Raw genomic sequence first — 14,106 nt, 5'->3', positions numbered from 1 at the left:
GGGGGGGTTAAGGCTGGAAAGCACTGTGTGGGTGAATGAATACAAGGGAAAGATTGTGCTGTAAGTGGGCATCACTGTCTAGAAATCCTCCTCTGGACAATTAGCCTTCATATCACACTGACTGCAGCTTGGTTGATGACTGGTTTGGTGTCTTATGCAGTCCTGAAACAATTAGTCAAACAATAGATTAGTCAATTAGGAGAATTATCAATAATTATAGTAATATTTTAATTTTTGAATAAAAATATCAAATGAATGAAGGAATCTCTGCATCAGCTGAAACTGGCACCTCAACAGACAGGACAACCAAGGCAGGATCTGATGAGTGATGAGACATCTGTTATAATTGTAATAGGAGTCTTTTAATAAGGTACAGCAACTAACATTTGGACATAAAGCCTGTTTTCATCAAAGTCAAAAGCTCCTACTATAACCATGTGCTCTGGGTCTCATCATTCCTGCTTCCTAAAAATATCAAACACACCACAAATTGAATCATTTGGGGGCTTTTTTTGGCTGGTGATCAGTTAAAGACACACCACCAGTAGTAGTACTGCGACTGATTTAACTTCTGCTGCCACTTTCGGTACAACTACGCTACCTCTCCTGTTATGGGAACTTGTGCCAACTGTGGTAGTGGTAGGACTTGTGATTTCCAAGCTATAATGGTTTGCCATCATTGATATCTCTAAGCCAAAGTAAGCAGAGAAGAGTTGGGCGGGTTGAAACTTTGCTCATGGTGGTCTGAAGCCAGAGATCCTCAGAGACCAGCAGAGCTGTTAGCTGGCATTAGTACTGATAGGAACTGTAGAAGGAAAACAGCTAGGAGGCTTCAGGAGGCTTCGCCTGTGGACCTTGGCACCAGAAATGTTGACATTTCTTCTTTTCTGAATTCTGTATGTGAGAAGATTGAGAGCGGCTATACTTTGCAGCGCTTTTGTGCTGTTTTGAGTCAAGGCCACATCTAGCTCTGTAAAAGTTTGACTCTCCCCCTCCAGCACTGAGCCAACGGCTGCTCGCAAGATGTGTGCGGTGTTTTGATATCTTGTTTTTCAAGGATTTTCAACACCCAATTTCTCCCCCACCCGTCTCCCCTCTGTGTCTCCCCTCCACTCTCTCCATCTCTTCGGGGCTTGAAGATCAAAGCGGTAGTCTCAGGGAGAGTTGTTAATTAGATATGCAGTTTTCTGGACTTTAATGCCTTTGAAGATATTAAGACCCAATAACAGTGCTTAGAAGGGGACATGACTGGGAGCGAGGGAGGACATGTGTAGGAGTGAGAGGGGAAAAGATGTTATCCTGTCAATGTAATCATTAATAACCTACGAATGTCCCCAAATGACTACTGCTGTCTGCATGTGCGTTTGCTTGATCCATGCATATGTTTGAGAGCCCAAATTAACGTTTTACATCACATATATCTCAGAATTAAGGTATTTCCTCCCATTCGTGACCTTAAATTTTTTTCCCCTGCATTTGTTTTATGAAGATTATATTTTGCAAGGGAGTGTGGTCTTTATTCCACAGTTGGTTTAGATTGGATTTCACTTCCAAATGTTGGATAACAGATAAACTGCACACTAAGAAAAGGCATTGCAAAAGTGGGCAAGAAAGCACTAATTAAAGATATTTATCTTCAGTGTAACTAGTGTTAGAATCAGTAACAAAACTGAACACAAAAGTAAAGCTGTTGGTAAAAACATATGGTACAATGAAATCATAATCAGAATGAGAGTTAGTCAAAAACTAAGATGAAACATGTCTTTTAACGCTAGTATTATGTTATCCTGGGTTGTTGATTCTATGATGCTAAACCACAGTGGCCAAGGTTAAAAACATTCAAGTCAAGTCAAGACATGACCACTAAGACCACGAAGGCCCTGAACAACAACATAAAATATAAAATAATTCACTAAAATTTAGCTCAGTACTGATTTTACTAGATGATTAGATGATGAACATTTATTTTGTCACTACTGCTTTTTACGGCTGCTTCTGCTCCATAATATAATATTTCATTCAATTCAGTATTTCATCCATAATATTTCTGGTTAATCTCAAGTTTGAATAGTTTAAGTTAAAATATGGAAAAATTAAGTATTCCTAGAAACTGACTGATACATTTAGTAAAACTAAACTAAAACTACTTTGAAGTTGGTTCCTCAGAGTTTATGATCAGCTGTGCGCCTTAAGAAGAACACAGTCTTCATAAAACATCCACATTTCAATCATCTTTAATCCCTCTCAAAAAATCCTTCTGATGATACAAAAGAAAAAAAAACTGAAACTTAAATGGAAACAAAAACTAAAAGTGTAAATATACTCATAAGTAACTAAAATGAAAGTGGAATCAAAACTTGAGACTCAAAGCCTGAAAATAAAAGTAAAAGTAATTTGAAAACTACATGTGCCTTGCTTGTAACAAAGCTAGTTGTTACAGTAACATTGTGTGATATTGTTAGCACCACTAGCTAGTGAAGCACAGAGGAAAAGTCATTGAGAAATGCAGAAACATCATGGTTTGCAGGGAGATGTTCCCTGAATTGACAACTAGAACTCATCGAATTTCCAGAAGGTGTTTTAAAATTTTATTAGAGGCTAAAGATATTGTAGGAAAAGGTGAACATGATATAGCTGCCAAAGGCTGCCAAAGGTTACATTCAGAGAAGTCTGCAGTGGAAAGTAATTTTATGTGTTTGTTCGATAGTCATTGTTGACAGTATGCGCTCATTTTACAGCTGAAGTTGTAACAGTGTTTCAGTATTACTTTACTCACACAGCACGATGCTCACAAATATGCTCGCTACTACCTATTAGGCACGTGCAGAGAGCCCAGTATTTGTATCTGTATTTGTCGAGGCAGCAAAATTATTTGTATTTGTATTCAAATAAAAGTGGAAAGAGACCTGCTGATAGACTTAACAGCGGAGCAGAGGAGAGAGACTGAGATGTAACCAACCTGCATGCTGGTATTTAACATGTTTTTTTTCCTTCCTGAAAACAAATAATTTTAAAAATATTTGTATGAAACAAATATTAATATATTATTTGTGCTTTACCGCATTAAGTATTTGTATTTGAGCTCACCCCTACTACCTATCAAGCAGTTTTCTTGGGTCTTTATGAAAATCAATGCGCAAAGGAATAAATTCCATTGGACCCGATGAGCTGAATTGCGTTTTGTTTGTTATGTTTTGCTCTCACAGTATATTAATCATGTTCTGCATTGGTGTAAATCACTTCAAACTCTAAATCCTTTCCTCCAGGTGACCATGTTCTTGTGCTGTGCCACCATCCTCGCCATCATTCAGTATTGTAACTTCTGTCAGCTGAGTTTTTGGATGCGCTCAGTCCTAGCCACAGCTACAGGGGTCGCCCTGCTGCTGCTGCTGTACAGCCCCTTGCACAGGTACAGGTGAGCGTTTGTTATCTGCAGACATGCATAAATACCAAATGTAAATATACAGTACAGAGATACACATGCAGGAGCAAACAAACACTCATACACATGTGTATTTACAAGACACACACCAACACATAGGCAAGTTATTCTATCCACAACATCTTCTTAATATAACATTTGACATTTTGATTATAAGATTCTTAATCCAGACTGAGCTCAACTGAGTTTGTACCATTTAGTATGCAAGACCTGATCATCATGCAGTACTACAAAATCCTCATTTTATTTTCTCACATACAGTATTTTACCATAGATCTGCACCAAATATTAATTCATCATAAATTCAAGCATGGATTCATAATTCTGCATTAACTCCATCTTCCTGTTTTTCAGCCAGCAAAGACAATTTAATTTGCTCTGTGTCATCTGTGTCTGTTCATGCGTGTACATTTGTGTCTGCGTGTGTCTGTGCATGTGTGTACATGACCAGTTTCTACTCCTGACTGACACCATATCGTCTCTTTCAGCTCCGGTAATAACAGCTTGCCAGTTCATGGGTGAGTGTCTCCGTGGGAACAGAGGGGTTTGATGGATGAGTGACATTTGAAGGGTCAACAGGAGCAACGGCTCCCTTTTATATTTGTCATAACGACAGCTCTCTCTGGCTTTTACTCAATCTCATGCTTTCTGGCTCTTTATTGTCCTATCCTTCTCTTTCTCTTTCTCTTTCTCTTCCTCTTCCTCTTCCTCTGTCTCTCTGTAAGTGTGCACCAGTAGTAATGGCTGCTAAATGTCACTAGCGGTGGAAATGACTCATACTGCGCAGCCTGTGCTGGCTTGAATTGTGTATTAGAGCCACAAGTCAGTTAACTACTCTACCGCACTACTCTCCTTCCTTAGTCAGTTAACATTTTGATTTGCTGATCCTTCTCAGGGTTATACAACACCTGACGACAGGTGCAATCAGCTGTTTATACTTCCCGATTGTCAATTTATTTTATTGGTATCAAAAGAATTCAAAAAACATACTGAGACAGCCACATTCTCCATGAAATGTTTTCCATTCAGAGATGGATCAGTGAGGCCACATCCTCAGTTCCTAGAGTTTATGACACGGTCCACGCTCCGATACAGTACGTACTCCATACTCATGGAATGTAGCTGTGTTAAAATGATAAAAAGCCATACTTGAGCACACTGTTATTTTACTCATGAGCCAACATTTCAGGACCTTTCATATATTCATCAGTTTTGTCAGCTCCTCTATTTATTCAGCAGTTTGTTTGTCCACCAGCAGGGAACAAGAGGTTTCTGAGGTGGGTTTTTAAGGACCCCAAAAACCCCTCAAACATTCTTACACTGAATGTGATGACTCTATATGTACACCTTTGCTAATTGCAAATACTAAAGTAATTAGCCATAAGTTCAGATCAGGAATTGACTGACATAAGAGGCTTAACATGTTAACATGTTCCATCATCTACCAGAATGCTTTTTGACAACCACCCCAGAGATGAGGGATAGACATGTTGTTTTCAGTTAAAAATGGACATAATTATAAGACGTGTAAGTGTAGCAAGGTAGTCAATTATTTTTGAACATCAGATGTGATGTATCGAGGCCAGTTGAGAAACTGTAAAATTGTGGGTCTAGAAATATGCCCTTGATCATTGAATTTGAGTCGGTGACCCCAAAAACCTGCTATGAAACTTAATTAAGGCTGCACTGGAAATATGTTATCATGATGTAATTTCATCTACATTTACATGGTTTTTAGCTGTTTTTTTTAAATGTGTCAGGTGTTATGTGGTGGATTCTCGTTCCATCTTTCTCCTTTTAATCCTGTTCATCATTTACCTGTTTTGCTTCACCTGCTTCACATTTCTCCTCTCATTTTCTCCCTCAGACTGAACCTCTCCACATCAAGTGATGTTGGCTCAGCGTTTACCACTCCAGAATCAGGCCCTGATCCTCCCCCGCGACCTCTTGACCTTCTGGTCCCAGAGGCTGTCCTGGCCTTCTTTCTTCTTCTTCTCCTCGTCTGGTTCCTCAACCGTGAGTTTGAGGTCAGCTACCGTCTCCATTACCACGGCAACGTGGAGGCTGACAAGCACCGCTCCAAGATCCAGACGATGCGTGACCAGGCTGAGTGGTTACTGGGCAACATCATCCCCATCCATGTCGCTGACCAGCTTAAGGTTTTTGTTGCTGTTGAAACTAAAATATCAGACTTATCATAATTAGGAAGCTTATCCAAACGATGATTAATATATATACTTTTTTCATGTTTTATAATCCAGAACGTTTTTAAGAATTTTTTTAAGGAAATCCAATTCAACCAATTACATTCCTAGTGCTTTTTTTCTTGAATGAAGGAGATGAAAGATGAGTCTTTATCATCACTCGATACAACCATCTAGTTTTGATGAGAAAGCAGATAATTGTCATATATATATACAGTATCAGTCAAAAGTTTGGACACACTTTCTCATTCAAGTGAATGGGGTTTTTGACTGGTAGTGTATACTTATTTTAGTGTTCAAAATATTTGAACACATTTCTCTCGTAATATGAGCTCATTGTAACGCATGTCATCTGTATCTCATTGTTTCCTCAGGTGACCCAGAGCTACTCCAAAAACCACGACAGTGTTGGTGTGATTTTTGCGAGTATTGTAAACTTCAGTGAGTTCTATGAAGAGAGCTATGAGGGTGGAAAAGAGTGCTACCGTGTCCTCAATGAGCTTATTGGAGACTTTGATGAGCTCCTTCGCAAACCTGAATTCAAAAGCGTGGAAAAAATCAAAACAATCGGTGCCACCTACATGGCGGCGTCAGGACTGAATGTCCGGCAGCTGGCTGAGAACGATGATGACTCTCCACACGCTCACCTGAGGGCACTTTTCAACTTTGCCCTGGAGATGATGGGCGTCCTGGACGACTTCAACAAAAACATGCTGGGTTTTGGTTTTAAGCTTCGCATTGGATTTAACCACGGGCCACTGACAGCGGGGGTGATTGGCACTACTAAGCTGCTCTATGACATCTGGGGAGACACGGTCAACATTGCCAGCCGCATGGACTCCACCGGTGTGGAGTGTCGGGTGCAGGTGAGCGAGGAGAGCCACGCTGTGCTCAGTGCCATGGGCTTAGAGTTTGACTATAGAGGTACCGTGAATGTTAAGGGCAAAGGTCAAATGAGGACCTTTCTGTACCCCAAAAGTGGGGAAAGTATATGCCAAGATCGAGCGGAGTTGAGCGTCGGAGTCGGACCCTCGACTGTGGCATCGCCGACAAAGACTTCAGAACCTGTTGCCCAGGCAGCAGCTCTTCTTCCCTCCTCTTCCAATCCTCCTTCCTCCTCTCTTTCCACACTCCCTCCTCAACCAAAAAGCGCTGTAAGGCCTTCAGAAGCAGGGCCTGAGCCTGTCCCAGCTAAGTCCACAGAGGTGAGGGAGGAAGGATATAGGGACGCTTCGCACCTCTCTGGGCAGTCCTCTGCCACAGACCTTCACCTCCCCTCCCGCTCTGAACTAGGCCCAGAACCTAGTGCTGCACAAGCGCCCCCCCAGGTGCAGCCCGCTCCTCTCGCACTTCAAGAGGAGGAGGATGAAGAGGCCGACGAGCTAACGAAACTCAACGAGGAGTTTTATGCTCGTCTCTGATCCATCCTTTCCCCTTCCCCTGTCTTTTATCCTCCTGCTGCCCCCAGCTGCTGTCTCTCCAGGACTGTTTTGCAGGTGTGGGCAGGATGTCCCTTCCTTTAGGCAAGTGTCTTTGGCATGGATGAAGAAGAGGGAATTAGTCATTATAACACATACAGTGTCTATAAAAATGGCTACTAACTTCTTTCATGGGGATGTTGCCTGAGTGCTGGGGTGGGTTGAACCTGTGTTGAGCACAGCAGTACATAGGGGAGAAGGCTGACAGGGATGAGAGGGAAAGGAAGTTATGTTCGTGTTATTGTTGATGATTTTTCTTATTCGTTTTTGTTATTAAGTGCCTTCAGGACTAGAACAGTGAACGAACAAATATGAATACTGAACAAAGTTTTAACAATCATTGCATGGGTTTTTCCCCATAACATGTAGACTGCGGAACATGCTGTGGTTTCTTACTCCATGCTTTTATCTTCAATGCAAGTATTTCTTTTTAAAAAAAAATCATTATTATTGTGCCATATCATTTGTTTTAACTTGATCAAAGTCTTGACCTTACTTAAGGGAAAATCATTTGCAATTCTATATAAGTGCCAGTGCAGCGTGATAGGCTGAGCAGGGAACTATGGGAAGAATGAGGGAATCACATGAAGCAGTGTTAATTTATGTATTCTGCTTTGACACGAGGGCTTAATACAGTATTCATTTGTGCTAACGTCTCAGTTAAAAGGGGGCGTGCTACAAAGCAGGCTGCATAGATTTTAGTTTGTGTAGCAGCTAAATGCACATTTAAGCACAGGTCTTGCACAGTGTTTTCTAGACCACTTGTATTTGGTAGTTATTTACCGTGAGATAGCTTTTAAGAGTTTAAACGGAATTCCTGTCTGTCACAACAAGTACAATCAAAAGCACAAAATCAAATCAGATAAGGGAATAAAAAAGAAAATGGAAGAAGGTGGTTTTTAAAAAGTGAGATCTTCACAAAAGCAGGAAGGCACTTTAAATAGAATTAAAGTGATACTGTGGCCCAAAAACTGTCTCATGAGTATGAAACACTCACCCCTGTTGACCTGAAAGGTGGCTATAAAAAGGTTAAGGTTAGTTTCAACTGTGATTAGATCGAAGTGATGCTTGGTTCCAAGGAAACTTCTCAAACCGGCCCTGCAGCATAGTTGCACCAAAGTACGACTAAATACAACAGTCTCGATTCTCGACCACAAACTTTTTTAAAGCCGTCTTTTCAAGCCAAGGTCAGAGGTTGATATTCAGAACGTTTTGGGTGGAGTATTACTTTAAGTGGGACTGTGAGGGACAATCACTGTGTAGTTCTTGATTAGATGAAAGGGTGGTCCACATTGCTGTCGGTTAAAGTGTCAAATCATAGATCAGCTACAGTACTGTGTGTAAAACCTCAGACTCACATTTTGTGACGTTCCATTCGTTGCCTTCACTGCCAGAAGAAAAAACAAACACTTGTCAGTCCATCACTATATATTTATTCAGTAGTTAAGTATTGTCTGCCTTTAGCTGTGTGATTTGCTGTTGAAGGGGTGGGACTTTTAACTTTATCCCGTCACAGCCTCTATATTGAGGGGGCCCTCTACTGTATCAATATACTTAAATTGTGCCACTTTAATTGAGTGATCTATAGGTGCAGTGCAACCTAAACTAGCTGATTGTTTTGTGGTGCCTAAAAAGTATGACTGTATTTTTGAGTATTTTGGTTTTCAGAAAGTTTTGTATCATGCTGTTGTCATAATGAGGATAGATGATTGTATGTTTGAGGAAATTATGCTCGTTATGCAGGTTTTGCTGCATTTTTTTTGACAAATTCCATCTATTTTTTTTTTTTTATTTGTCATTAACTGGTTGCCTCGAATAGTGTGGTGGTGTACCTATTGAATAATGGTCACCTATGTAGTTCTCTTTGCTCTTTACTCACTACATGCTTTGTCTTGACTCCTGAAAGCACTTGTTTCCTCCTTACACTTTGTGTGCGTATGTGTGTATGAGTGTGAGAAAGTCAATAACACAGATAAGATCACCGTAATGTGATGCAAAAAGAAATCAATCAACTACATGGCCACTGGTAGCAGTTAGTTTAGCTATAGCTGCCTTCACCTGTAGAGAGGAATTACATACACAAAGCTACATTCTTTGAAATGGGAAGAAAAAAAGACGAAGAGGTTGGAATCTGTACAGTTATCCTGCAAAAAACATATCACTACATATTTTAGAGACGTCTTACCTTGCTATGGCCGCACACAGAAACAGAAATGACAAGAAAATGGAGGAACCATCTCTATTTATGTAGCCGTCTCCATCTGTAGCATTAAAAAATCTCTCTGTTTTACCTCTGCCATTGTGCACTCCAAACATACACAACCAGTGCCTTCTGAATTAGGAACATTTTTAATCAGTGTGTGAGCTGTGGTTATTTGTATCAAATAATCGCTATAGCACTATTAGTATACATACAATCAAAATCCAAAGAGGTTTCTCCAGAAGCTGTCGCTCTAGATTGACACACAAAAAAAAAAGCTACACAAGATCTGCTTTGTTGGTTAAAGTCTTCTTCATTGGTTTTAAAATACTTTCTATCAGGCTTTAATCTTGTACTCTCAACATGCTCACGTTTTCCAAACCTAGTAAGCTGTAGCACACACACACACACACACACACACACACACACACACAAAAAACAGATGACAATACCAGGTATCAATTTTTAAGGGGAGTTCCTGTTTTTTTCCCCCCACATTTTCCAGATCACTCCTCTGCCTTACATAGTTAGATCATCTGTGATTTTCAGGCCATGTCGTCCTGGCTATAGCGAGCAGCAGCAGGATAAAAAAAAATATATCCATAGTAAATGTGAGGTGTGAGATTACACAGGTTGATGGGCACACCATCTCTCCAATAGCGCACATCTGTACACACGTATAAATAAAACTAAATATTAAAGTGAACACTGCCGACTCTGTGATCTGTGATGAAGACGGGGGAGAAGTATGTGTGGTGTTTTTTTTTTTTGAACGAATGAGAGGTTTTCTTCTTTGTTAGACACACTACATTTTTAGTTTGATTCTGCACCGTACTATCACTCTTAAATGTCATTTCAATATCATTCTTTCTACAATTATGTTGAGCATTAAGCATGTATTACATGACTCTGCAAGTAATGCAACACGTGGGATTCTTCAAATCACTAGGCTTTGCTCATTTAAGGATTTTGTCCTTTTCTGACAGTGTATTGATAGATGATGTGTGTATTACAAGATTTTGTTTTTGCAGAGGGAAAAGAAGTGGCCCTACAAGTCCAGCGCTCCAGTTAAGAAAATACAGTCAAACCCCCCCCCCCCCCCCAAAAAAAAAAACAGCTAAGTGCATTGAGCAGACGTTGAAGGGATTAAATCATCCCTGTTCTACATCCTTGTAGAAATGTGATTCTGCTTTGTGACAGAAGAATGAGGGACAAGCATAAAGGAATAAAGTGTTTTATTAGCACTTGTTAAAGTCATTGCAGTGTGGAATAGCACTGCCTAATCAGTCATTTAAATGGTGTTAACTCCATCTTTTCATTATAAATTTGAAAATAAATTCAACCCATATGTGTTTTTAATTACACTGGGACAAAAAATTAGACAGAGTTGTTTGATTTAAAAATCTTTGTGTATTTGTTTTATGTTCATGAATGAAATGTATTATGTATGTTTTGTGCACATTACCCATGTATCATTTATCAACACATGATCGTAATCTGTACACATTTGCACAAAGCACTCAGTGTTTGTACATATGCAGTTATTTTATGTCACATATGATTTTTTTTTTATACATGTGCATGTGTCAGATTTTGCCAGAAAACAATGAAAAAGAGACATGTACTATCAAATTGATTCATTGTGTGTCTATTTGAGTAAGTGTGAGTGTTATGATTTTATTACCCTTTTTTTTCCAGTATGATTGAAATAAATCTCAAAGCAGAAAAATAGTTGAGTGCACTGTGAAGTATAAAGTAAGATGGGTTCTTGTCAAACCATACACTATACGCACATTGCAGGTGGGTTTTTAGAAAGACTTACCAATGTCCACGTTGTTCCAACACTGTCAGCAGGGTGGAGATCTTTATGATCTGACTAATATGTGGCCATATAGTGTGTATCCTGTATACCTGTATATTTTGCCAAATATTCACTGCCAGAAACTACACAAGTTAATGATTTGCTTTTGATGTCTGTAATTACTCACTTTTAGCACCAAATAAAAAGGGAAATAAGAATAAAAATGTAAAAACCGGCCATGAAGTGGGGAACAAACAATACAGAAGAGATCGATAAGCTAACTGTTGACAACTTTTGTGTATTTTTTTCTGTAGCTGTACTTGTCTGCAGTAAGGGCTAACATGCACAAAAACTTCTTTACTCTTGTGATGCAGAAAAATCATTATTTTAAAAAAAATCACTTGTGTTAATGTTGATCTCTGACTTAAAGATAAAATGATGTGAGTCCAGATAAACCTTTACCCCCCGATTGTAAAATAAAAAGTGTATTGAATTCAATATCTAATTGAATGTTATAATTATGTTGACAGTTTTATTACAAAAAGTACAGTGCAGCATTGAGCTATAATTCACATTTATTTCGAAAATATTTTTTTATATTTATTATAAATAATGATATTTTATAACTGACTACCAGTTTTAAGTGTAATTTAACTAAAACGTATATGAAATTATTAAACTGATTTATGCATGTATTAACTGGCATGTAAATTGCTTGTGTGTATCTCTGGTGGTGCTGCAGCGCCTCCCGCGGTCAATATGAGCAGTGTTTTCACGTAGGGCGTGATATTGCGGCCCCTCCCCCTCCACAGCCGATCTGGAAAAGAAAAAAAAACTTTTTTGTATCGAAGGAATCAACAGCCGCCATCTTGTCGTGGTTCGGAATTAGGATTTCGGTCCAACACTGGTTTTTACGTAGAAATCGAGCATCCTTACCGCGATATGACAGCGTCCTTCCCCCCGAAAACGAAATCTTAACACCGCCTCGGAGACATTTTGTGCGAAAAAACGGGATTTGACTCGGTGGTCGTCGGACAGAAAAGCTCCGTATATCTGATTTCCCCTTCGGAGTGCGGCGATTCAGCCCTGTCGCCGTCCGGTAGCAGTATTGTTTACCGTGGGCAGGCGGAGACCAGATCGTGACTTTCGAAGTGATTTGCAGAAACTCGGCATTTTTATGCAATTGTGCATTTTTGTGGAGCTTCGCGCGATTTTTGCATGAAGAAATTTGACGTCACGCAAAATGGGTACTTTGAACATCTAGAAATTACGACGTTTTCCCCGGAATGCAGCAATCCACCTAATTTTATTGGATTGACAGTTTGAAGCTCGATTTTTACATGGGGAATATTTTATTCTGGGTTATTTAACGATAATAATGTGGGTGTTGGGTGTTGGATTATCATGGGGTGAATGGCGGTGGCGAAGCGGGGCGCTATTGCATCTCTTTTGAAAGACACCGACTCACATCAAGTAGTAGCTAACAGTTAACTTAGCTGGTAGCAGGCAATTAGCTAGCTATTAGCCAGTTAGCTCACGTTAGCAGGCTGCCAGCTTGCTAATGTGCTAACCGGGAAGGTTCGGGTTGATAAAACAACTTCCCTGTCGTTAAGGTTAACGATTATTATCCACTTGAGCAACCAGCCGGAGAAGTTAACAACTATGGCTGAAAACCTGCTGGACGTCGGACCTCCCAACTCTAAGCGGCCGAAGCTGAATTCACCTGCCCTGTCAGCGACTGATGGACCAGGTAAAGGCCTCCGTACTGTCTGCACATGAAACACCGAGATCATTAAGATGTACACTTAACAACACTCATGTGCGACATGCAGCATGGTTAAAAGTTATCAGGTCGGCAAGGTGTGCGGAGCTGTGCATCTGTAGTAGTTGCTGCCCTGGTTTTACTGCAGTGTTATGGTTGGGTCTTTGGTGAGCATGTCATTGCAGGGTCCACCCTGTGTACTGTGTATATGCACAGCAGCTAGTCTGTTAGATACACACACCTAGTGTTAATGCAGTCTAATACAAGAAAATGCAATACATCCCAACATAACACGATACGGTTCAACAGTACTACCTCATAAATGGTCATGAGGTTGAATCAACACCATCAAACAGCTTCAACAAAACCTGTACAGTATAATCTTCCTGTCACTTGATGCAGGGCTGTTTCATTAGTTTTAACTAGGTGTAACTAAAACATTGGCAACTGAATGTTTGAATGTTTGTGTTAGCAAATAGCATTTGTTGTACACACCTGACTCTGAAAGCAGAGCAGTCCTGTGTAGGAGGCTGTGTTGTTTAAGATAATTGTTCACAATGTTGGACAGGCTCTGGAGTAACAGCAGGTAAAGATGGTATAATGAAAAACACAATGAAACTGATCTTCCATAATCAAATGATACAGAGTCTGCTCCAAAAAAATGCACCTATTCTAAAATCAGATGTCCCTTCAACTCATCATATGCATCAGAAATCTAACACATCCAATCAAATTGCCAGGCTGGTCGTAGTAAAGCATTTTCATTCATTTGAAGAGCGATTACATCCAATTTATTGCAATATGTGTTCAGGTAGTGAGTGGGGTCAGGCGGTAGTTGCTGGCCAGGGAATAAAACAGTTACTAATAAGCAGTGTTGATACTGATGCCCCATTCAGTTACCAATTTCGAAAAAACAGGAATTAACAGAGAAAAAAAAAACATTTTTGCTTGGCCACAGCACCCCTAAGAAAGCATATGAACCCATGACCAAGCTGGATGGGACTGGACTGCCATTGATTACACAGTAAATATTCTATTTGCTGATTACATTATATTTTATGCCAAGGTTTTTCTTTGACGTTTCCCTCCGTGGACGCTCTTGACATGAAATATGTAGCAGTACATGGCGGAAGTCATCATGCATGCTCTCTAACATTAATTGGGGTTTGTGAATGCCTCTGTGGTATCTCAACTTGCACATGTGCGTGTTTGAAAGGAA

General features: G+C 39.9%; 2 protein-coding genes across 8 annotated transcripts in view; both read left to right on the top strand.

Moving 5' to 3' along the window:
- adcy9 (adenylate cyclase 9) overlaps positions 1-10,424 on the top strand; it is a 37,446-nt gene extending 27,022 nt beyond the window's left edge. Inside the window, exons 8-11 of one of the 2 annotated variants that reach the window (XM_044345978.1) lie at positions 3,267-3,409; positions 3,931-3,960; positions 5,310-5,601; positions 6,021-10,424. In XM_044345978.1, the coding sequence (XP_044201913.1) occupies positions 3,267-3,409; positions 3,931-3,960; positions 5,310-5,601; positions 6,021-7,067 (1,512 nt within the window). In that variant the 3' untranslated portion in view covers positions 7,068-10,424. Of the gene's footprint in view, positions 1-3,266; positions 3,416-3,930; positions 3,961-5,309; positions 5,602-6,020 lie in introns of both variants that reach the window. The other variant, XM_044345977.1, reaches the window with a different exon arrangement.
- Positions 10,425-11,948: 1,524 nt separating this feature from the next.
- Positions 11,949-14,106, top strand: part of crebbpa (CREB binding protein a) — a 46,207-nt gene continuing 44,049 nt past the window's right edge. For all 6 annotated transcript variants that reach the window (XM_044345971.1, XM_044345975.1, XM_044345974.1 and 3 more), the window contains exon 1: positions 11,949-12,875. In XM_044345971.1, coding sequence (XP_044201906.1) covers positions 12,788-12,875 — 88 coding nt within the window. In that variant the 5' untranslated portion in view covers positions 11,949-12,787. The remainder of the gene's footprint in view (positions 12,876-14,106) is intronic.

This window comes from Thunnus albacares, chromosome 3, assembly GCF_914725855.1.
Source record: "Thunnus albacares chromosome 3, fThuAlb1.1, whole genome shotgun sequence".
Classification (NCBI taxonomy): domain Eukaryota; kingdom Metazoa; phylum Chordata; class Actinopteri; order Scombriformes; family Scombridae; genus Thunnus; species Thunnus albacares.
This window is presented reverse-complemented; position numbering and strand designations above follow the sequence as displayed.